Source organism: Salmo salar, chromosome 06 (assembly GCF_965601325.2).
Source record: "Salmo salar chromosome 06, fSalSal1, whole genome shotgun sequence".
NCBI lineage: Eukaryota > Metazoa > Chordata > Actinopteri > Salmoniformes > Salmonidae > Salmo > Salmo salar.
This window is the reverse complement of record NC_138296.1, coordinates 90,815,001-90,839,216: the sequence shown is the minus strand read 5'-3', so window position 1 is coordinate 90,839,216 and position 24,216 is coordinate 90,815,001. Positions and strand designations below refer to the sequence as shown.

The 24,216-nt window shown below is 44.0% G+C and overlaps 1 protein-coding gene across 1 annotated transcript in view; it reads left to right on the top strand.

Moving 5' to 3' along the window:
• The first annotated feature begins 393 nt into the window (after positions 1 to 393).
• Positions 394 to 24,216, top strand: part of dpf3 (double PHD fingers 3) — a 57,993-nt gene continuing 34,170 nt past the window's right edge. Inside the window, 2 exon segments of the mRNA XM_045721128.2 lie at positions 394 to 639; positions 23,202 to 23,362. Of these exon segments, the coding sequence (XP_045577084.2) occupies positions 608 to 639; positions 23,202 to 23,362 (193 nt within the window). The 5' untranslated portion in view covers positions 394 to 607.

The window sequence follows — 24,216 nt, the reverse complement described above, 5'->3', positions numbered from 1 at the left end:
GCTTCTACAATATATACATCTAAATATACCTCATGTTAATGTGTTTTACTACACTGCTACATAATATTATGTATATCTTCTAGTGCCATTCTATTTGTTTTGCTAAATGCCACTGAATGAAGAAGAGTCTCCATATAAGCATTTCGCTATACTCGCAATAACATCTGCTAACCATGTGTATGTGACCAATAATATTTGATTTGATTTGATATGCTGAGAAAATAAAGATGGTCTGTTTGGGACAGGCACAAAGGAACACAGGACCACTGGCAACGCTTTTCTTTTCCCTTTTAGAAAATGCAGCCACTCCTTGCTATATCTGTTTCATATGCCCGAGGATATGCCTACACTATGCAAATGACTTATACTGACTAGTACACTGTAATGATTTGCATGTGTGCAATATAAAGTTGTACAGTGTGTAGCCTTGGCTCATCGTCTTTATGAAACGCTTTTGACAGTTTTCTCATAAACCACGCCTTTACTCCTGCATCCTGGTATTGTATTGGTTAAGGAGCAGGTCGCCTAAAACCTTACTGGTTGTTTTTTTCATAGGGTCCCAAACAGCTCCGAGATTTGGAATATTTGCTTACTGTCTAGCAGCAAAATGGCGACTGTCATTCAGAATCCTCTCAAATCGTAAGTAATTCTCAAAATGCTATATTCTATACCAAGAAAACGTTTTCGCTGGCATGCAATGGTTGCGTTCAATAAAGTAGAAAAGGACAACAAATTGAGTGGAATAATGGAATATGCTATTTTGATGTTAAATGATGTTTATAAACATATCACACCGTGCACATTAGGACAAAAATGCCTCGTTTTGTTCGTATTTATTGGTTTCTACACGAATGTTTTCGGTGTACAAAGCATATCATGCGGACGCTTTTAAGAAAATATTTGTCTATGCATGAAACGACAATGTTCTTCTGCGCTCCGATTTACGCTATGTGGACAAGTCAAGTTTATTTTCCTTTTTAAAAGTTGTTCCATAATCGGCTCCATGTATAGACTAAGAACCTTAGAATAAGTGTTTGTTGATCTTTCACGTTTACTATTCCATTGTCCTGGTCCGTTTTATTACTTGGAATTAATGTCAACCAACAAGCGCTTCTGGTGCGCTCGCTTATTGAGAGACAGCCACAGTCTGCCCATCACTCAAAGAGGTGTAATCTGGGTTTATTTTCCCACTGAAACACATATATAGTACCCTGATAGACACTCACAAGTGTTGCAAAAATGACAGGCTATTATTTGAGTATGCATCGGACAGCTTTTTACTGTCTGCGACAAATTTACAGAGCGAGTGGTCCGATCAGGCTGAGCGGGCATAAACCATGTCGGCGAAGGGGAAACTACAGTATTTACAGTCAGTGTCATCAGGGAGGGATCGCTTTCTAGGATCCGCGTATAGGCCTAGTTGTGTAATGTGATGAATAACACGTCTGACTGTGTGTGTCAATATTGTCAACACTGTTTTGGACTCTTCTCTCGTCATTGCTGCTCTCCTGTAGTCATTGTTTTCCTCCTGTAGTCATTGTTTTCCTCCTGTAGTCATTGTTCTCCTCCTGTAGTCATTGTTTTCCTCCTGTAGTCATTGTTCTCCTCCTGTAGTCACTGCTGCTCTCCTGTAGTCATTGTTCTCCTCCTGTAGTCAATGCTGCCTGCTGCCTGAATATAAGCTTGTCTCTGTGGAAAGGCCTTACAGCTCTATCTGTCTGTGAGAAGTGACATGGATCTATTCACAGACAGGCTGTACGTCTCTGTCCCAAATGGAACCATATTCCCTGTATAGTGCACTACTTTTGACACTCTATTTATGGAACAGGGAGCCATTTGGGACATAATCAGACTCTCCCTGGTGGACACAGACTATCAGGAGATATTTACCCACATTTGCAGTGGAATGTAGTGAAGGGGTCTGGCACAGAGTTATGACCCAGCTTATTGTTGGAGTGGTAGTCATGAAAACAGGCTGCATTCCAGGTCTTCACTGAATAAGCTACGTTGTTTGGTCTAACAGATGGTCCTTCACTAACAGCAGAGCAGAGAAACCAGACACAGTGCAGTCAACATGTTTGTGTCCGGATATAGGCTGAAATATGCATTCAGTTACACAAGATACCTAGTTCCTTATGATGCCACTGTCACAAGCGTCGTTGTAGGTAGTGGACCAAACTGCAGCGGGTATATTGAACATTTTCTTTTATTGAAGGAAAACCAAAACACTTACACAAAACAAACGACGAAAACAGTCCAGTAAGGTGCACAGACTAAACCAGAAACAACCACCCACAAACACAAGAGAAAACTAACCCACTTAAATATGGCCTCCAATTAGAGGCAATGACAATCAGCTGACTCTAATTGGACATAGAAATAGAAAAATGAAATAAACACATAGAAATATAGAACATAAACCAAAAACCCCGAAACACACAAAACAAACACCCCCTGCCACGCCCTGACCAAACTACAATAACAAACAACCCCTTTTACTGGTCAGGACGTGACAGCCACTCATAGGCTCTTGGCTGTTACCATTCAATGGAGTAGCTGGTCAGTGGACAGACTGTATTCCAGTCTGTTTATATCGCATTATTCAACCTGTCCCAGACTATAGTCCAGTCTGTCTATATCATATTATTCCACATGTCCCAGTCTGTCTGTATCATATTATTCAACCTGTCCCAGACTATAGTCCAGTCTGTCTGTATCGTATTATTTAACCTGTCCCAGACTGTAGTCCAGTCTGTCTATATCATATTATTCCACATGTCCCAGTCTGTCTGTATCATATTATTCAACCTGTCCCAGACTATAGTCCAGTCTGTCTGTATCGTATTATTTAACCTGTCCCAGACTGTAGTCCAGTCTGTCTGTATCGTATTATTTAACCTGTCCCAGACTGTAGTCCAGTCTGTCTATATCATATTATTCCACATGTCCCAGTCTGTCTGTATCGTATTATTTAACCTGTCCCAGACTATAGTCCAGTCTGTCTGTATCGTATTATTTAACCTGTCCCAGACTGTAGTCCAGTCTGTCTGTATCGTATTATTCAACCTGTCCCAGACTATAGTCCAGTCTGTCTGTATCGTATTATTTAACCTGTCCCAGACTGTAGTCCAGTCTGTCTGTATCGTATTATTTAACCTGTCCCAGACTGTAGTCCAGTCTGTCTGTATCGTATTATTCAACCTGTCCCAGACTATAGTCCAGTCTGTCTGTATCGTATTATTTAACCTGTCCCAGACTGTAGTCCAGTCTGTCTGTATTGTATTATTCAACCTGTCCCAGACTATAGTCCAGTCTGTCTGTATCGTATTATTTAACCTGTCCCAGACTGTAGTCCAGTCTGTCTGTATCGTATTATTTAACCTGTCCCAGACTATAGCCCAGTCTGTCTGTATCGTATTATTTAACCTGTCCCAGACTATAGCCCAGTCTGTCTGTATCGTATTATTTAACCTGTCCCAGACTGTAGTCCAGTCTGTCTATATTATATTAATACACATGTCCCAGACTGTCTATATCATATTATTCAATCTGTCCCAGACTGTAGTCCAGTCTGTCTGTATCATATTATTTAACCTGTCCCAGACTGTAGTCCAGTCTGTCTATATTATATTATTGAACCTGTCCCAGTCTGTCTATCGTATTATTGAACCTGTCCCAGACTGTAGTCCAGTCTGTCTATATCATATTATTCAACTTGTCCCAGTCTGTCTGTATCGTATTAATAACCTGTCCCAGTCTGTCTATATCATATTATTTAACCTGTCCCAGTCTGTCTGTATCATATTAATAACCTGTCACAGTCTGTCTGTATCATATTATTAACCTGTCCCAGTCTGTCTATATCGTATTATTAACCTGTCTATATTGTAGGCCTATTATTAACTATTTCAGGGAATTCAGTTAGAGCAGGAAGTACCTTTTGTTTGCATTGTGTCAGAGGGAAAGAGAGAGCCTGGTATGACATACAGTGATATATACATACAGTGCCTTTGGAAAGTATTCAGACCCCTTGTTACGTTACAGCCTTATTCTAAAATGGATTAAATAAATAAAAATACTCAGCAATCTACACACAATACCCCATAATAACAAAGCGAAAACAGGTTTTTAGAATTTACATAAGTATTCAGACCCTTTGCTATGAGACTCAAAATTGAGCTCAGGTTCATCCTGTTTCCATTGATCCTCCTTGAGATGTTTCTACAACTTGTAGTCCACCTGTGGTACATTCAATTGATTGGACATGATTTGAAAAGGCACATGTCAGAGCAAAAACCAAGCCATGAGGTCGAAGGAATTGTCCGTAGAGCTCCGAGACAGGATTGTGTCGATGCACAGATCTGGGGAAGGGTACCAAAAATGTCTGCAACATTGAAGGTCCCCAAGAACACAGTGGCCTCCATCATTCTTCGATGGAAGAAGTTTGGAACCACCAAGACTCTTCCTAGAACTGGCTGCATGGCCAAACTGAGCAATCAGGAGAGAAGGGCCTTGGTCAGGGAGGTGACTAAGAACCCTATATTCACTCTGACAGAGCTCCAGAGTTCCTCTGTGGAGATGGGAGAACCTTCCAGAAGGACAACCATCTCTGCAGCACTCCACCAATCAGGACTTTATGGTAGAGTGGCCAGACAGAAGCCACTCCTCATTAAAAGGCACATGACAGCCCACTTGGAATTTGCTAGAAGGCACCTAAAGACTCTCAGACCATGAGAAACAAGATTCTCTGGTCTGATTAAAACCAAGACTGAATTCTTTGGCCTTAATGCCAAGCGTCACGTCTAGAGGAAACCTGGCACCATCCCTATGGTGAAGCATGGTGGTGGCAGCATTATGCTGTGGGGATGTTTTTTAGCTGCAGGGACTGGGAGACTAGTCAGGATCAAGGGAAATATGACAGGAGCAAAGTACAGAGAGATCCTTGATGAAAACCTGCTCCAGAGACCTCAGGACCTCAGACTGGGGCGAAAGTTCATCTTCCAACAGGACAACGACCCTAAGCACACAGAAACGCTCCCCATCCAACCTGACAGAGCTTGAGAGGATCTGCAGAGAAGAATGGGAGAAACTCCCCAAATACAGGTGTGCCAAGCTTTACAGCCTCAAGAAGACTTAAGGCTGTAATCTCTGCCAAAGGCGCTTCAACAAAATACTGAGTAAAGGGTCTGAATACTTATGTAAATATGATATTTAATTTTTTATTTATTTATAAGTGAGCAACAATTTCTAAACCCCTGTTTTTGACTGTCATTATGGGGTAATGTGTGTAGATTGATGGGGGAAATAAAAACAATGTAATCCATTTTAGAATAAGGCTGTAACCTAACAAAATGTGGAAAAAGTCAAAGGGTCTGAATACTTTCTGAAGGCACATTATATATATATATAAATCAGATATTAGAATATATCCTCTTGGTGCTGGAGCCTTATCACATTAGGTTGAGTGGTTTCCATCTGACTGTTTGGATTCTATGAGAGGTGTTGGGTTTGCACTTAGCTGGTAACAACAGCCCTGTTCTATTGATAAGAGCTATTCTGGCCTTCTTCCTGGTTTGGGACAGTGGGAGGTTCGTTATCCATGGCTTTGGTCTCCTGATCTCTGCATAAAATAAAACACTTTTTAATTTATTTTTGTATGCACTATGCAGAAATCGTACTGCCATTTGTAATTTCAGTTTAATGTGACTAAACAAGCTAGTACATTGTAGAGAATCATTGTACCATCTAAACCGCTGGGAAATATATTTTCCATAACCCAAAAATATTGTATTTTCAACTGTTTTGAGGCTGGTGTACAAAACCGAAAGTAAAAGACGCAAAAAAAATGAAACGTAAGAACGGGAAGCATAGAAATTGCGCACATAGAACAGATCTACCGCGTCTTAGACTTGCTTTCAATGAGAATGACAGATCTATAAATCAGTGGCATATTGCAGCTTTAACAAGAGGGAATGCATGTATCACAGGAGGCTGCTGACAGCTCAAATAATGTCCGGAACGGGCAAATGGAATGGCATTAACCACATGGAAACCATGTGTCTGATATATTTGATACCATTTCACGAATTCCACTCCAGTCATTACCACAAGCCCATTCTCACCAATTAAGGTGCCACCAACCTCCTGTGCCATGTATATACTTACAATCCGTGCTTAGGAGATGGACAGATGAGAAGGGTGCATATGTGTGTCCTATTGATAGGAGCTATTCTGGCCTTCTTCCTGGTTTGAGACAGTGGGTGGTTTGTTATCCATGGCTTGTATCCTGTTCTCTACATAAAATAAAACAATTTTTATATGATTCTAAGAGTGTTCCAAACGTCAAATTTCAAAGTTGTTCCAAACGTCAAATTTCAAAGTTGTTTCAAACATCAAATTTCAAAGTGTTCAAGGTTAAGTTTAGGCATTAACTTCAAATGTTTTAAGGTCAGGATTAAGTTTAGGCATCAACTCTGAATTCTTAAGGTTAGTCATCAACCTTTGGAACCAGAAGCAGATGCTTACGGCCATCCACCATCCACAACACCCTGTAAAACCCAAATCTACTTGAAGGTAACAGAGCTCACTGTTGTGTTGCCCCCTAGTGGCCGGTTTCCACGTCATCTCCCGACATTCTCAGACATGGGTGAAGGTCGTCGGATACTGACTTGTATCACAGGTGACCCGGCTGATCCTCCTTGGCCCATCTGTCTGTTGAGAGAAGGACCTGATAAGAGAGAGGAGTGGTGGTACGGGACAGGAGAGAGAGAGGGAGGGAGTGAGGGGGAGAGAGAGAGAGACTGTATGTAGCCGTAATATGACATGTGAAATGTCTCTATTCCTTTAAATGTTTTGTTTACTGTTCATTTCTAATTGTTTATTTAACTTTTGTTTATTATCTAAACTCAGCAAAAAAAGAAATGTCCCTTTTTCAGGACCCTGTCTTTTAAAGATAATTCGTAAAAATCCAACTAACTTCACAGATCTTCATTGTAAAGGGTTTAAACACTGTTTCCCATGCTTGTTCAATGAACCATAAACAATTAATGAACATGCACCTGTGGAACGGTCGTTAAGACATTAACAGCTTACAGACGGTAGGCAATTAAGGTCACAGTTATGAAAACTTGGGACACTAAAGAGGCCTTTCTACTGACTCTGAAAAACACCAAAAGAGAGATGCCCAGGGTCCCTGCTCATTTGCGTGAACGTGCTTTAGGCATGCTGCAAGGAGGCATGAGAACTGCAGATGTGGCAGGGCAATAAATTGCAATGTCTGTACTGTGAGAGCCTAAGACAGCTCTACAGGGAGACAGGATGGACAGCTGATCGTCCTCGCATTGGCAGACCACGTGTAACAACACCTGCACAGAATCGGTACATCCGAACATCACACCTGTGGGACAGGTACAGGATGGCAACAACAACTGCCAGAGTTACACCAGGAACGCACAATCCCTCCATCAGTGCTCAGACTGTCCGCAATAGGCTGAGAGAGCCTGGACTGAGGGCTTGTAGGCCTGTTTTAAGGCAGGTCCTCACCAGACATCACCCGCAACAACGTCGCCTATGGGCACAAACCCACCATCGCTGGACCAGACAGGACTGGCAAAAAGTGCTCTTCACTGACGAGTTGCGGTTTTGTTCCACCATGGGTGATGGTCGGATTCACGTTTATCGTCGAAGGAATGAGCGTTACACCGAGGCCTGTACTCTGGAGCGGGATCGATTTGGAGGTGGAGGGTCTGTCATGGTCTGGGGTGGTGTGTCACAGCATCATCGAACTGAGCTTGTTGTCATTGCAGGCAATCTCAATGCTGTGCATTACAGGGAAGACATCCTCCTCCCTCATGTGGTACCCTTCCTGCAGGCTCATCCTGACATGACCCTCCAGCATGACAATGCCACCAGCCATACTGCTTGTTCTGTGCCTGATTTCCTGCAAGACAGGAATGTCAGTGTTCTGCCATGGCCAGTGAAGAGCCCGGATCTCAATCCCATTGAGCACGTCTGGGACCTGTTGGATCGGAGGGTGAGGGCTAGAGCCATTCCCCCCAGAAATGTCCGGGAACTTGCAGGTGTCTTGGTGGAAGAGTGGAGTAACATCTCACAGCAAGAACTGGCAAATCCGGTGCAGTCCATGAGGAGGAGATGCACTGCAGTACTTAATGCAGCTGGTGGCCACACCAGATACTGACTGTTACTTTTGATTTTGACCCCCTCCTTTGTTCAGGGACACATTATTCAATTTCTGTTAGTCACATGTCTGTGGAACTTGTTCAGTTTATGTCTCAGTTGTTGAATCTTGTTATGTTCATACAAATGTTTACACATGTTAAGTTTTCTGAAAATAAACGCAGTTGACAGTGAGAGGACGTTTCTTTTTTTGCTGAGTTTATTTCACTTGCTTTGGCATATGTTTTCCATGCCAATAAAGCCCTTTGAATTTATTTATATATATATATATATATATATATATATATATATATATATATATATATATATATATATATATATATATATATATATATATATATATATATATATATATATATATATATATATATCTATATATATATAGAGAGAGAGAGAGAGAGAGAATGCCCCATCTGCTCACCAGGACCCCCCCCTTCTCCCCTAAACACAGCCACGGAGGATCCCTCCAAAACAACAGGGGGTCACAAGGACCGAGCCAACTCCTCCTATTACAGAGACATATGTCCCATTGGTCCCAACCTACATTAGTATAATAAGACAGTCTGTCCCAGGGAATGGTCTGTAGTGGAACAGGAGGATGAGTAGTGTCCAATGATGACTTAGTACAACAGCAGTGGACTGGATCATCTCCTATGTATTTAGTCTAAGCATGTTAATAAGACGTTGAAGCGTAAGTTGAGTTATTACCATGTAATTACCAATGAGTAAGGCTATTCTCTATCAGAATGAGTTGAGTTATTACCATGTAATTACCAATGAGTAAGGCTATTCTCTGTCAGAATGAGTTGAGTTATTACCATGTAATTACCAATGAGTAAGGCTATTCTCTGTCAGAATGAGTTGAGTTATTACCATGTAATTACCAATGAGTAAGGCTATTCTCTGTCAGAATGAGTTGAGTTATTACCATGTAATTACCAATGAGTAAGGCTATTCTCTGTCAGAATGAGTTGAGTTATTACCAATTTAACTACCTGACATTGAACAGGAGGTCTGGAATGATGTTGTGTTTGAGCCTGTTGTGTCTGGGATTAGGGAAGCACATGTTGTCATAAAACAGACATACATGTTCTCCAGAGGGATGTAGTTACATTAACCAGGAGATAACAGCCTGTCTGATAGAGCTGCTGCTGTCTCTGAAGAATAGCATGAATCAGTATATTTAATCATCATTTTATACATTTTTATTTGACCTTTTTTTAACGTTTATTTAACTAGGCAAGTCAGTTAAAAAAAACAAATTCTTATTTTACAATGACGGCCTACCCCCGGGCCAATCCCTAACCCGGACGACGCTGGGCCAATTGTGCGCCGCCCTATGGGACTCTCAATCACGGCCGGTTGTGATACAGCCTGGAACTGAACCAGGATCTGTAGTGACGCCTCTAGCACTGAGATGCTGTGCCTTAGACCCGCTGCGCCACTCGGGAGCCCCTAAACACATCGTAAAACACATCGTCTGGCGTCTTACACATTATTCACATTTATTTATCTGATCTCCTGTCTAAAACTGAATTATAGACGTTATTTATGTTATTCATGTTTATTTAACCTTTATTTTCAGTCTTCTGAAGTTTGAAAGAGACCTGGGCCTGTATCCACATCCTTTCTCAGAGTAGGAATGCTGATCTAGGATCTGTCCATATAAGGGGAAAATATTGCTTATATGCCATAACAACGCAGCTTGCAGAACAATACCATTACCCACAAAGACAGTCGGCCACAATGGCCTATTTCTGCAGGGTCGCGTGCAGTGCCCTCACTGAAAATGTTTGTCTCTGTGATTTGAACTGTGAGGTTTGAGGGAATACCCATGAGAGATGTAGAGGTGGCCAGAGAGGGCTCTGTGTGTGTAGATTAGGGAGCGGGCTGTGCAGAGGGGAAATGTTTTGGAGAAGGGGTGTGTGTAGATTAGGGAGCGGGCTGTGCAGAGGGGAAATGTTTTGGAGAAGGGGTGTGTGTTTTGGCGTGAGAGGGGGCTCTGTGTGTGCGTGTACATGGCTGGGGTGTGTGTGTGTGTGTGTCCCCCACATTTGCCTCCGTCTGTGTGTGGATGTGTGTGTGTCTGGCCTACAGAAGTTTGGCCTACGCCCCCATTTTGCATGAGAGGGAGAGGGAGCTAGAGTGAGTGATGGGGGAATTGTCTGTCTGGGGGGAATTTGCTGTGTGCTTTCAGTCCAACCTTCATTCTAAACACTGGAACAGCTGTGTGTAGGCTGAATGTATCAGGGGAGAGGTAGAGGGGTGTGTGTGTGTGTGTGTGTGTGTGTGTGTGTGTGTGTGTGTGTGTGTGTGTGTGTGTGTGTGTGTGTGTGTGTGTGTGTGTGTGTGTGTGTGGGAGGGGGGGGGGGAGAGGGACAGGGTGTGTGTGTGTGTGTGTGTGTGTGTGTGTGTGTGTGTGTGTGTGTGTGTGTGTGTGTGTGTGTGTGTGTGTGTGTGTGTGTGGGAGGGGGGAGAGGGACAGGGTGTGTGTGTGTGTGTGTGTGTGTGTGTGTGTGTGTGTGTGTGTGTGTGTGTGTGTGTGTGTGTGTGTGTGTGTGTGTGTAGGCTGACCACTAGAAATAGACTTCGATTTTGGATGTTTGAAAAAAAGGAACGTCGATATATGTCTTTCCTCGGCACCAAAAGAATAAAAACTATTGACCTGCAATGGTGTCAACTCATAATGCTCGGAGGCGAAGAGAGAGAATACTGGATGAAACTTGATGGAAACAGCGTGTTGTTTTTAATTCTTTTGTTTTAAGCCTTCCCCAAACCATAGATCCTGACCTTAACCACTCTGAATTAATACATTTAACCTTTTGAGTTGTTTCTGTGTTAAACCTGTAGCCACGCAGATTTAATGAGTAAAATAATTGACGTTCATCCATAATACGTCAAATTTCAAAGTAAAACTATGAGACCTGGTTGTGTCTGAGAGGGGAGAGGGAGTGTGTGTGAACGGGTGTAGAGTGTGTATAGAGACATTATTTTTGGTATGTCATATGTCATATGAAGTTAGTTTGGGCTGGTTATCCACTGTGCTGTAAAGTAATCCTCAGTGATCCACTGTTCTGTAAGGGAATCCTCAGTGATCCACTGTGCTGTAAGGGAATCCTCAGTGATCCACTGTGCTGTAAGGGAATCCTCAGTGATCCACTGTGCTGTAAGGGAATCCTCAGTGATCCACTGTGCTGTAAGGGAATCCTCAGTGATCCCACTGTTCTGTAAGGTAATCCTCAGTGATCCACTGTGCTGTAAGGTAATCCTCAGTGATCCACTGTGCTGTAAGGGAATCCTCAATGATTCACTGTGCTGTAAAGTAATCCTCAGTGATCCACTATGCTGTAAGGGAATCCTCAGTGATCCACTGTGCTGTAAGGGAATCCTCAGTGATCCACTGTTCTGTAAGGGAATCCTCAGTGATCCACTGTGCTGTAAGGGAATCCTCAGTGGACCCCGGCTCAGCCCACAGATCAAAACCAAAGTAGATCTGGAGTCTCAATCTCTCTACCTTTCCCTCTCTCCCTCGCCATCTCTCCCCCTCTCCCCTCTCCTTTTCCATATCTATTTATCCTTTCCCTCTCTTTCTCCTTCTCTTCTTCCTACATGAGTCTGTCTGGGTTTAGGGAACATGACCTTGGCATAAGTCCCATCTCTCTCCCCCTCTCCCTCATCTCCCTCCTCCTCTCCCTCATCTCCCTCCTCCTTTCCCTCCCCCTCTCCATCCTCGTCTCCCTCCTCATCTCCCTCCTCCTTTACCTCCTCCCCCTCCTCCTCTCCCTCCTTCCCCCTCTTCTCCTCTCTCCTCTCCCTCATCTCCCTCCTCTTCTCCCTCCTTCCCCATCCTCCTCCCCCTCCTCCTCTCCCTCCTTCCCCCTCTTCTCCCCTCTCCTCTCCCTAATCTCCCTCCTCTTCTCCCTCCTTCCCCATCCTCCTCTCCCTTCTCCTCTCCCTCCCCCCGTCTTCCTAGAAAACCTCACAAAGGCTTCCTGAGCCCCCTCCCCTGCTCCTCTTCTCTCCCCTGCCATCTTTTCCTCTACCTCTTCCCTCCTCCTCTTCCCTAAACCCCCATCTCCCTTACCCACCCCTCTTCTCCCCATCCAGAGGAGCCTCCCTCCCAGCCTCCCCTATCCCAGATCAGAGCCCCTCTCCTGGCTGTCTTTGTCCAGGCCAGTGGGGTCACCTGGAGCAGGCTACTGATATCATAACATTAGCTCTAATCTGATTGAGCTCCTATGTTAGGCCCAGGAGGGTTCTGTAAGGGCTGCAGGAGGGTTAGATGAAGGTTAGGAGGGTTCTGTAAGGGCTGCAGGAGGGTTAGAAGAAGGTTAGGAAGGTTCTGTAAGGGCTGCAGGAGGGTTAGATGAAGGTTAGGAGGGTTCTGTAAGGGCTGCAGGAGGGTTAGATGAAGGTTAGGAGGGTTCTGTAAGGGCTGCAGGAGGGTTAGATGAAGGTTAGGAGGGTTCTGTAAGGGCTGCAGGAGGGTTAGATGAAGGTTAGGAGGGTTCTGTAAGGGCTGCAGGAGGGTTAGATGAAGGTTAGGAGGGTTCTGTAAGGGCTGCAGGAGGGTTAGATGAAGGTTAGGAGGGTTCTGTAAGGGCTGCAGGAGGGTTAGATGAAGGTTAGGAGGGTTCTGTAAGGGCTGCAGGAGGGTTAGATGAGGGTTCTGGACAACAGGGTTTAACTTCTCTAATGGAGGAAGCACTGCTAGGGACACACAAATCTTGTATGCAAACAATATGCACTAGAGGTCGACTGATTATGATTTTTAAACGCCGATACCGATTATTGGAGGGCCAGAAAAAGCCGATACCGATTAATCTGCCTTTTTTTTTTTTTGTAATAATGACAATTACAACAATACTGAATGAACACTTATTTTAACTTAATATAATACATCAATAAAATCAATTTAGCCTCAAATAAATAATGAAACATGTTCAATTTGGTTTAAATAATGCAAAAACAAAGTGTTGGAGAAGAAAGTAAAAGTGCAATATGTGCCATGTAAGAAAGCTAACATTTAAGTTCCTTGCTCAGAACATGAGAACATATGAAAGCTGGTGGTTCCTTTTAACATGAGTCTTCAATATTCCCAGGTAAGAAGTTTTAGGTTGTAGTTATTATAGGAATTATAGGACTATTTCTCTCTATACCATTTGTATTTCATATACCTTTGACTATTGGATGTTCTTATAGGCACTTTAGTATTGCCAGTGTAACAGTATAGCTTCCGTCCCTCTCCTCGCTCCTACCTGGGCTTGAACCAGGAACACATCGACAACAGCCACCCTCGAAGCAGCGTTACCCATGGCTAGCTAGTTAGCGTGGTGTGCGCTAATAGCGTTTCTGCAAGCGACCTGTCCCCAAATTAATATAGTTGGTTCAGAGTTGGTTTTGATATTTCAACCTGCGTCTCCTGATAGAGTCTGGTGTGGATGGACAAAATCAACATGCGCGCAATGGGGCACGCCCGTTCTAGTCAGCATGTAAGACTCTCTCTCTCCTCTCTTATTGTCTTGCTGACTGTCTCTCTCTCTCTCTCTCTCTCTCTCTCTCTCTCCTCTCTCATTGTCTTGCTGACTGTCTCTCTCTCTCTCTCTCTCTCTCTCCTCTTATTGTCTTGCTGACTGTCTCTCTCTCTCTCTCTCTCTTATTGTCTTGCTGACTGTCTCTCTCTCTTCTCTTATTGTCTTGCTGACTGCTGACTGTCTCTCTCTCTCTCTCCTCTCTCATTGTCTTGCTGACTGTCTATCTCTCTCTCTTCTCTTATTGTCTTGCTGACTGTCTCTCTCTCTTCTCTTATTGTCTTGCTGACTGTCTATCTGACTCTCTCTCTCTCCTCTCTTATTGTCTTGCTGACTGTCTATCTCTCTCTCTCCTCTCTTATTGTCTTGCTGACTGTCTATCTCTCTCTCTTCTCTTATTGTCTTGCTGACTGTCTATCTGACTCTCTCTCTCTCCTCTCTTATTGTCTTGCTGACTGTCTATCGCTCTCTCTCTCCTCTCTTATTGTCTTGCTGACTGTCTCTCTGACTCTGGTTACAAGGTGGTGTGGGGTTGTTGTCTTCTATCAAAACCTTTTCTCTGTCTTTGTCTCTCACTATGTCTGTCTCTCTCTCTGTCTCTCTCTCACTCTCTCTCTATCTGTCTCTGTCTCTGTCTCTCTCTCTGTTTGTGTGTCTTTCTTTAAGAGCCTGACAGCATGGGGAGTGATGGTGTTAGAAATGTCAGGTCTAGAGGGCTTGTGGGAGAGGAGAGGGGGAAGGGAGAGAGAGAGAGAGGTGAGGAGAGACAGAGAGTATCCTGTAGAGCTGCTATTTAATTGGAAACATAGAAGTGATCTTTCAATTTATTGTCATGAACAAGAGGTTTGTCTGTCCCCGTGGGGGAGGGGCTGTTAGCAGTGTTTTATGCATACGGAATGCTATTACAATAGAATGTCAGCCATCCAATGAAAAGCTCCATGATTATTCATTAGGCACCTGTGATTGGCCAGGGGGTCCTAGAGGTTGAATAGGAGGAAAGAGAGGACATTAGAATATAGAAGCATGAGGAGAGGAGGGACCTAAGTCCTTGGAGAGGTACAGTCTTTGGGGAGAGAGCATGGGGTGAGGGAGACGGGATATAGTGACAGGGGAGATGGAGAAAGAGAGGGATTGAGAGCGAGAGAGATGAAGGGAGACACACAGATGCAGAGAGAAAAAGTATGTTTGGCATTTCCGTTCTCCAACGTCTTGATAAGTGTCACTTGCCTCCTGGCAGCTGCAGAGTTTCACTCTCCTCTCCTGCCCTGCCCTTCCCTTCCCTCCCCTCCCCTCCTCTCCTCTCCTCTCCTCTCCTGCCCTCCACTCCTCTCCTGTCGTCCCCTCCTGGCCTCTCCTGTCCTCCTCTCCTGTCATCCTCTCCTGTCCTCCCCTCTGAAAACATTCCATTGGCCTCTCACTGCGTGTGTGTGCGTGTGTGCACCAATTATATATATATAATATATATATATATATATATATATATATATATATATATACACATACATAAACCCTGGATTGCTGATGCTTTGTATTGACCATTGAGAGGCTTTCAAGCCACCGGTCTGCGATATTGGCCCTGAATGAAATTCTACAGTATTTCAATTAAATGTTTCAAGGAAAAAAATGTAATGTATGTAAGTATTTTTGTGTTGTAGTGGGGACAATAACATTAGTAATCTCCAAAAATTAGACTTTAATAGAAAATGTTTTTATATAATTTGTTATTTTATTTGTATGTTTTGCTCACATAATATATTTTAAATGTATTCACTAAAGTGTCTGTAATAGAATAAACATGACAGAAACAAATGTAGACGTTAATAAATGGTGGTGGGGGGGGGGGGGGGGGGGGGCCAAGATGGAGGCGCGATAGCTTCTGAACACAGCCCCCTGGAAGTCATCTAGTGTATATATAAATCATTGGTGTTTGAGCCTTTGGTTGCTACTAAAAATGCATTTGACTCGTTTGACAATACTGACAAAGCTGTTTCCACTACCAGACACACAAAAACAATGCACATATTCCATCAGTAACCAGGGGACTCTGCTTGGACTATTCCATCAGTAACCAGGGGACTCTGTATGGACTATTCCATCAGTAACCAGGGGACTCTGTCTGGACTATTCATTCCATCAGTAACCAGGGGACTCTGCTTGGACTATTCCATCAGTAACCAGGGGACTCTGCTTGGACTACTCCATCAGTAACCAGGGGACTCTGTCTGGACTATTCATTCCATCAGTAACCAGGGGACTCTGTCTAGACTATTCATTCCATCAGTAACCAGGGGACTCTGTCTAGACTATTCATTCCATCAGTAACCAGGGGACTCTGTCTAGACTATTCATTCCATCAGTAACCAGGGGACTCTGTCTAGACTATTCATTCCATCAGTAACCAGGGGACTCTGTCTGGACTATTCCATCAGTAACCAGGGGACTCTGCCTGGACTAGTCATTCCATCAGTAACCAGGGGACTCTGCTTGGACTATTCCATCAGTAACCAGGGGACTCTGCTTGGACTATTCCATCAGTAACCAGGGGACTCTGCTTGGACTATTCCATCAGTAACCAGGGGACTCTGCCAGGACTATTCATTCCATCAGTAACCAGGGGACTCTGTCTGGACTATTCATTCCATCAGTAACCAGGGGACTCTGCTTGGACTATTCCATCAGTAACCAGGTGACTCTGTCTGGACTATTCATTCCATCAGTAACCAGGGGACTCTGTCTGGACTATTCATTCCATCAGTAACCAGGGGACTCTGTCTGGACTATTCATTCCATCAGTAACCAGGGGACTCTGTCTGGACTATTCATTCCATCAGTAACCAGGGGACTCTGCTTGGACTATTCCATCAGTAACCAGGGGACTCTGTCTGGACTATTCCATCAGTAACCAGGGGACTCTGCCTGGACTATTCCATCAGTAACCAGGGGACTCTGTCTGGACTATTCCATCAGTAACCAGGGGACTCTGCCTGGACTATTCCATCAGTAACCAGGGGACGCTCTCCAGAATCCACTCAGCTCTCCAGAATCCACTCAGCTCTCCAGAATCCACTCAGCGGTCTAGAATCCACTCAGCACTACAGAATCCTCTCAGCTCTCGAGAATCCACTCAGCTCTCCAGAATCCACTCAGCTCTCCAGAATCCACTCAGCGGTCTAGAATCCACTCAGCTCTACAGAATCCTCTCAGCTCTCTAGAATCCACTCAGCTCTACAGAATCCACTTAGCTCTCCAGAATCCACTCAGCTCTCTAGAATCCACTCAGCTGTCCAGAATCCACTCAGCTCTCTCTAGAATCCACTCAGCTGTCCAGAATCCACTCAGCTCTCCAGAATCCACTCAGCTCTCTAGAACCCACTCAGCTCTTTAGAATCCACTCAGCTCTCTAGAATCCACTCATCTCTACAGATTCCACTCAGCTCTCCAGAATCCACTCAGCTCTCCAGAATCCACTCAGCTCTCTAGAATCCACTCAGCTCTCCAGAATCCACTCAGCTCTACAGAATCCACTCAGCTCTCCAGAATCCACTCAGCTCTCCAGAATCCACTCAGCTCTCTAGAATCCACTCAGCTCTCTAGAATCCACTCAGCTCTCTAGAATCCACTCAGCTCTCTAGAATCCACTCAGCTCTCCAGAATCCACTCAGCTCTCCAGAATCCCAGCTCTCCAGAATCCACTCAGCTCTACAGAATCCACTCAGCTCTCTAGAATCCACTCAGCTCTACAGAATCCACTCAGCTCTCTAGAATCCACTCAGCTCTACAGAATCCTCTCAGCTCTCTAGAATCCACTCAGCTCTCCAGAATCCACTCAGCTCTCTAGAATCCACTCAGCTCTACAGAATCCACTCAGCTCTCCAGAATCCACTCAGCTCTCTAGAATCCACTCAGCTCTCTAGAATCCACTCAGCTCTCTAGAACCCACTCAGCTCTCTAGAATCCACTCAGCTCTCCAGAATCCACTCAGCTTTCCAGAATCCACTCAGCTCTCCAGAATCCACTCAGCGGTCTAGAATCCACTCAGCTCTACAGAATCCTCTCAGCTCTCTAGAATCCACTCAGCTCTCCAGAATCCACTCAGCGGTCTAGAATCCACTCAGCTCTACAGAATCCTCTCAGCTCTCTAGAATCCACTCAGCTCTACAGAATCCACTCAGCTCTACAGAATCCACTCAGCTCTCTAGAATCCACTCAGCGGTCTAGAATCCACTCAGCTCTCCAGAATCCACTCAGCTCTCTAGAATCCACTCAGCTCTCAGCACTCTAGAATCCATTCACCTCTCTAGAATCCACTCACCTCTCTAGAATCCACTAGCTTAAAGGGTTAAGGTTAGGGTTAGGGGAAGGATTAGCTAACATGCTAAGTATTTGCAAAGTAGGTAAAAAGTAGTAAGGAATTGAAAAGTTACTAATTAGCTACAATTGTCCGTGATGAAATTCAAACTCACAAACTTTGGGTTGCAAGACAGTCGCATTATACGCCCACCCACCCCGATCAACGACCATATGGAATGTAAAATATCATACTAAGTGGACCCCCCTCGGATTTACGTACAGAATAATATGAAATGCTGTGAGACCAGGTTGCCATTGGGCAGAAGTTGGTGATCTCAGTTTAATTTTAGCTTTTATATTTTTATATCATTTTAATTAAGATTTTTTTTAAATAATTAACCACGTGACAATGATTATGATAAACGAAAACGTTATTATTGAAATGAAACTGTTCCATGAAAATGTGCATATGAAAATTGTAACTGGAATGCAGATCGGTAGAAATTATAGGATAAATTGTATGCTTCCCCAAACTTGAAACTAACGTTCCGCGTATATATATAATTGCCTCCACGTTTCTATGGTCTGATTTTCAAACAAGGTAAGAAAGACATGCCTCATAATATGAAGTAAAACGTTCAGGTTTCAAACAATAAGTATGATTTTGGAAATGCATACTGCCTCATCAGGCAGGATAGCCTGACTGCTGTTGTTTTTTCTCCCGCTCCATTTGGGCGGCAACAATTTTATTTCTCGGATTTAAAAAACAATAACAGCCTAAGGCCTGCAATTAGCAGCTAACGGAAACCCTGGCACGCACGCGCACGCACGCACACACACACACACACACACACACACACACACACACACACACACACACACACACACACACACACACACACACACACACACACACACACACACACACACACACACACACACACACACACACACACACACGTACATTGTAATATTGTTGTATGGTGGTATTATACATTTTGTATTGTAGATATATAGTGGTGTAATAATGTTATATAATGTACTGTTTTATATTTTGTTTTATGTGTAATGTAAGTGCATTATTGTGTTTGGACCCCAGGAAGAATAGCTGCTGCCTTGGCAGGAACTAATGGGGATCCATAATAAACCCCAGGAAGAGTAGCTGCTGCCTTGGCAGGAACTAATGGGGATCCATAATAAACCCCAGGAAGAGTAGCTGCTACCTTGGCAGGAACTAATGGGGATCCATAATAAACCCCAGGAAGAATAGCTGCTGCCTTGGCAGGAACTAATGGGGATCCATAATAAACCCCAGGAAGAGTAGCTGCTGCCTTGGCAGGAACTAATGGGGATCCATAATAAACCCCAGGAAGAGTAGCTGCTGCCTTGGCAGGAACTAATGGGGATCCATAATAAACCCTACGAAGAGTAGCTGCTGCCTTGGCAGGAACTAATGGGGATCCATAATAAACCCCAGGAAGAGTAGCTGCTGCCTTGGCAGGAACTAATGGGGATCCATAATAAACCCCAGGAAGAGTAGCTGCTGCCTTGGCAGGAACTAATGGGGATCCATAATAAACCCCAGGAAGAGTAGCTGCTGCCTTGGCAGGAACTAATGGGGATCCATAATAAACCCCAGGAAGAGTAGCTGCTGCCTTGGCAGGAACTAATGGGGATCCATAATAAACCCTACGAAGAGTAGCTGCTGCCTTGGCAGGAACTAATGGGGATCCATAATAAACCCCAGGAAGAGTAGCTGCTGCCTTGGCAGGAACTAATGGAGATTCCTCATAAATACATATACAAACCCATCCATCTAAACTCAGCAAAAAAATAAACGTCCCCTTTTCAGGACCCTGTCTTTCAGAGATAATTTGTGAAAATCCAAATAACTTCACAGACTGTTTCCCATGCTTGTTCAATGAACCATAAACAATTAATGAACATGCACCTGTGGAACGGTCATTAAGACACTAACAGCTTTCAGACGGTAGGCAATTAAGGTCACAGTTATGAAAACTTAGGACACTAAAGAGGCCTTTCTATTGACTCTGAAAAACACCAAAAGAGAGATGCCCAGGGTCCCTGCTCATCTGCGTGAACGTGCCTTAGGCATGCTGCAAGGAGGCATGAGGACTGCAGATGTGGCCAGGGCAATAAATTGCAATGTCCATACTGTGAGACGCCTAAGACAGCGCTACAGGGAGACAGGACGGACAGCTGATCATCCTTGCAGTGGCAGAACACGTGTAACAACACCTGCACAAGATCGGTACATTCAAACATCACACCTGCGGGACAGGTACAGGATGGCAACAACAACTGCCTGAGTTACACCAGGAACGCACAATCCCTCCATCAGTGCTCAGACTGTCCGCAATAGGATGAGAGAGGCTGGACTGGGGGCTTGTAGGCCTGTTGTAAGGCAGGTCCTCACCAGACATCACCGGCAACAACATCGTCTATGGGCACAAACCCACCGTCGCTGGACCAGACAGAACTGGCAAAAAGTGCTCTTCTTTGACGAGTCACGGTTTTGTCTCACCAGGGGTGATGGTCGGATTCGTGTTTCTTGTCGAAGGAATGAGCGTTACACCGAGGCCTGTACTCTGGAGCGGGATCGTTTTGGAGGTGGAGGGTCCGAGATGGTCTGGGGTGGTGTGTCACAGCATCATCGGACTGAGCTTGTTGTCATTGCAGGCAATTTCAACGCTGTGCGTTACAGGGAAGACATCTTCCTCCCTCATGTGGTACCCTTCCTGCAGGCTCATCCTGACATGACCCTCCAACATGACAATGCCACCAGCCATACTGCTCGTTCTGTGCCTGATTTCCTGCAAGACAGGAATGTCAGTGTTCTGCCATGGCCAGCGAAGAGCCCGGATCTCAATCCCATTGAGCACGTCTGGGACCAGTTGGATCGGAGGGTGAGGGCTAGGGCCGTTCCCCCCAGAAATGTCTGGGAACTTGCAGGTGCCTTGGTGGAAGAGTGGGGTAACATCTCTGGCCTCCCTGTGGCTCAGTTGGTAGAGCATGGTGTTTGCAATGGTGTTTGCAACGCCAGGGTTGTGGGTTCGATTCCCACGGGGGGCCAGTACGAGAAAAAAGAAATGTATGAAATGAATTGAAATGTATGCATTTACTACTGTAAGTCGCTCTGGATAAGAGCGTCTGCTAAATGACTAAAATGTTAAAAAAAAATCTCACAGCAAGAACTGGCAAATCTGGTGCAGTCCATGAGGAGGAGATGCACTGCAGTACTTAACTTCTTATGGGCAGGTGGGACGGTAGCGTCCCACCTGGCCAACATCCGGTGGAATTGCAGAGCTCGAAATTCAAAAATACCAAATTCAAATATTTAACATTGTTGAAAATATATGTGTTATACATCAAAATAAAGCTTAACTTCTTGTTAATCCAGCCGCTGTGTCAGATTTCAAAAAGGATTTACGGCGAAAGCAAACCATGCGATTATCTGAGGACAGCGCCCCGCATACAAACACATGAAATCATATTTCAACCAGGCAGGTGCGCCACAAAAGTCAGAAATAGCGATATAATTCATGCCTTACCTTTGAAGATCTTCTTCTGTTGGCACTCCAAAATGTCCCAGAAACATCACAAATGGTCCTTTTGTTCAATAATGTCCTTCTTTATGTCCCAAAAATGTCCATTTATTTGGCGCATTTGATTCAGAAATACACCGGTTTCAACTCGCCCAACATGACTACAAAGTATCTAATAAGTTACCTGTAAACTTGGTCCAAACATTTCAAACAACGTTCCTAATCCAACCTCAGGTACCCTAAAACGTAAATAACCGATACAATTTAAGACGGAATAAACTGTTTCCAATCCCGGATAAAAACAACGTAACGCGTGCTCCAGTATACGCACATCAAAACAGTAGAGTCCACCTGGAGTGACACTTACAATGACTAGCACTACTTCTTCATTTTTCAAAAGAAGAACATCGAACAATTTCTAAAGACTGTTGACATCTAGTGGAAGCCATAGGAACTGCAACCAGATTCCTAATAATAAGGGTATCCCATAGAAAACAAATGGAAAATCCTATGACTTCAATTCCTCTGGGTTTCGTCTGCCATATCAGTTCTGTTATACTCACAGATTATTTTAACAGTTTTAGAAACTTTAGAGTGTTTTCTATCAAAATCTACCAATATGCATATCCTAGCTTCTGGGCCTGAGTAACAGGCAGTTTACTTTGGGCACGCTTTTCATCCGGAGGTGAAAATACTACCCAAGAGAGGTTAATGCAGCTGGTGGCCACACCAGATACTGACTGTTACTTTTAATTTTGACCCCCCCCCCCCTTTGTTCAGGGACACATTATTCCATTTCTGTTAGTCACATGTCTGTGGAACTTGTTCAGTTTATGTCTCAGTTGTTGAATCTTGTTATGTTCATACAAATATTTACACATGTTAAGTTTGCTGAAAATATACGCAGTTGACAGTGAGAGGACGTTTCTTTTTTTGCTGAGTTTATTTGGACAGTAAACATCTTCCCACAGTGTGTTTCTCCGTTTTTCAATCGGTTAGAAGGGTTTACTATAGGTTGTAGAAATACATTAGCATAATGGAATTGATTGGTTTCCTGTTTTTCAATCGGTTAGATGGTTTACTAGAGGTTGTTGAACTACATTAGCATAATGGAGTTGATTGGTTTCCTGTTTTTCACTTGGTTAGAATGGTTTGCATGGGATGGTGAACTACATTAGGATAATGGAGTTGATTGTACAGCATAGCCACCAGCGGTGCTGTGACTTTCCCACAGCTGCCTACGACACGCACTTGATTTATTCTGGCCAGCCGGACCATGCCTGCTGATGCATACAGAGCAACTCAGCACGTCTCCATGCTAATAAACAACCCTAACAATGTTGGTATTCAGAGGACATGTCTTTGTAGCAGGATGGCTCAACAGCAGCTGTGTGCTCTGACTAAGACGAAGGGAATATGTTTAGCTAAGATAGCTCTAGCATGTTAAATTAATTTGAGTGAGTTGAAGACAAGTAGCATCCCAGTATGTAAGACATTTGGCACCAGGTTTAAGGCCCGTTACAGCTGCTTCCTCAATCTCTATAGCCTACTAAGCTAACCTAACCTAGTTAACATAACCAAGTTAACTAAAACTGTCTCTGTTCTCTTGTGTGTGTAGGCTAGGTGACCAGTTCTACCGTGAGGCCATAGAACACTGTCGCAGCTATAACGCCCGTCTGTGTGCCGAGCGGAGCGTCCGTATGCCCTTCCTGGACAACCAAACTGGCGTGGCCCAGAACAACTGCTACATCTGGATGGAACAGCGCCACCGCGGGCCAGGTGGGTAAACTGCAGGCTGGGGAAGAGAAATGGCACACACACACACACACACACACACACACACACACACACACACACACACACACACACACACACACACACACACACACACACACACACACACACACACACACACACACACACACGTGCGCGTCTATAGATGCATTTCTGGTCTTAATAAACTAAACTGTTTTTATGGTTTTGAAACCAGTCACGATTACATCTAGAACATAGAGCTGGGCTATATCCATATTAATCCATATAAATCCATATTAATCCATATGAATCCGTATTAATCCATATTAATCCATATAAATCCATATAAATCCATATTAATCCATATTAATTGTAACGTTAATGTGCATCAGTTTTTATTTTATTCTCCTTTAAACTACTACTACTAGTATGATGGTTGTAGTCATCAATTTGTTCCCTTAACAATCACCCATATTAGCAAGCTTATTTCATTTCAAACGTCACATTTCTCAAGTGTAGGCTACTTATCGTAATGATATCAACGATATCAGCAAAATGCCTGCGATAAGTGGTCGGTGTCGATCATTTTTCGGTTTATCATCCCAGCTCTAGTAGAACATCTCACGAGAGAGAGAGTCAGAGAGAGAGAGAGTCAGAGAGAGAGAGAGAGAGAGAGAGTCAGAGAGAGAGAGTCAGAGAGAGAGAGACAGAGTGAGTCATAGAGAGAGAGAGTCTGAGAGAAAGAGCGAGAGAGTCAGAGAGAGAGAGAGAGAGAGTGAGTCATAGAGAGTCTGAGAGAAAGAGAGTGAGAGTCAGAGTGAGTCATGGAGAGAGAGTCTGAGAGAGAGACAGAGTCAGAGAGAGTCATAGAGAGACAG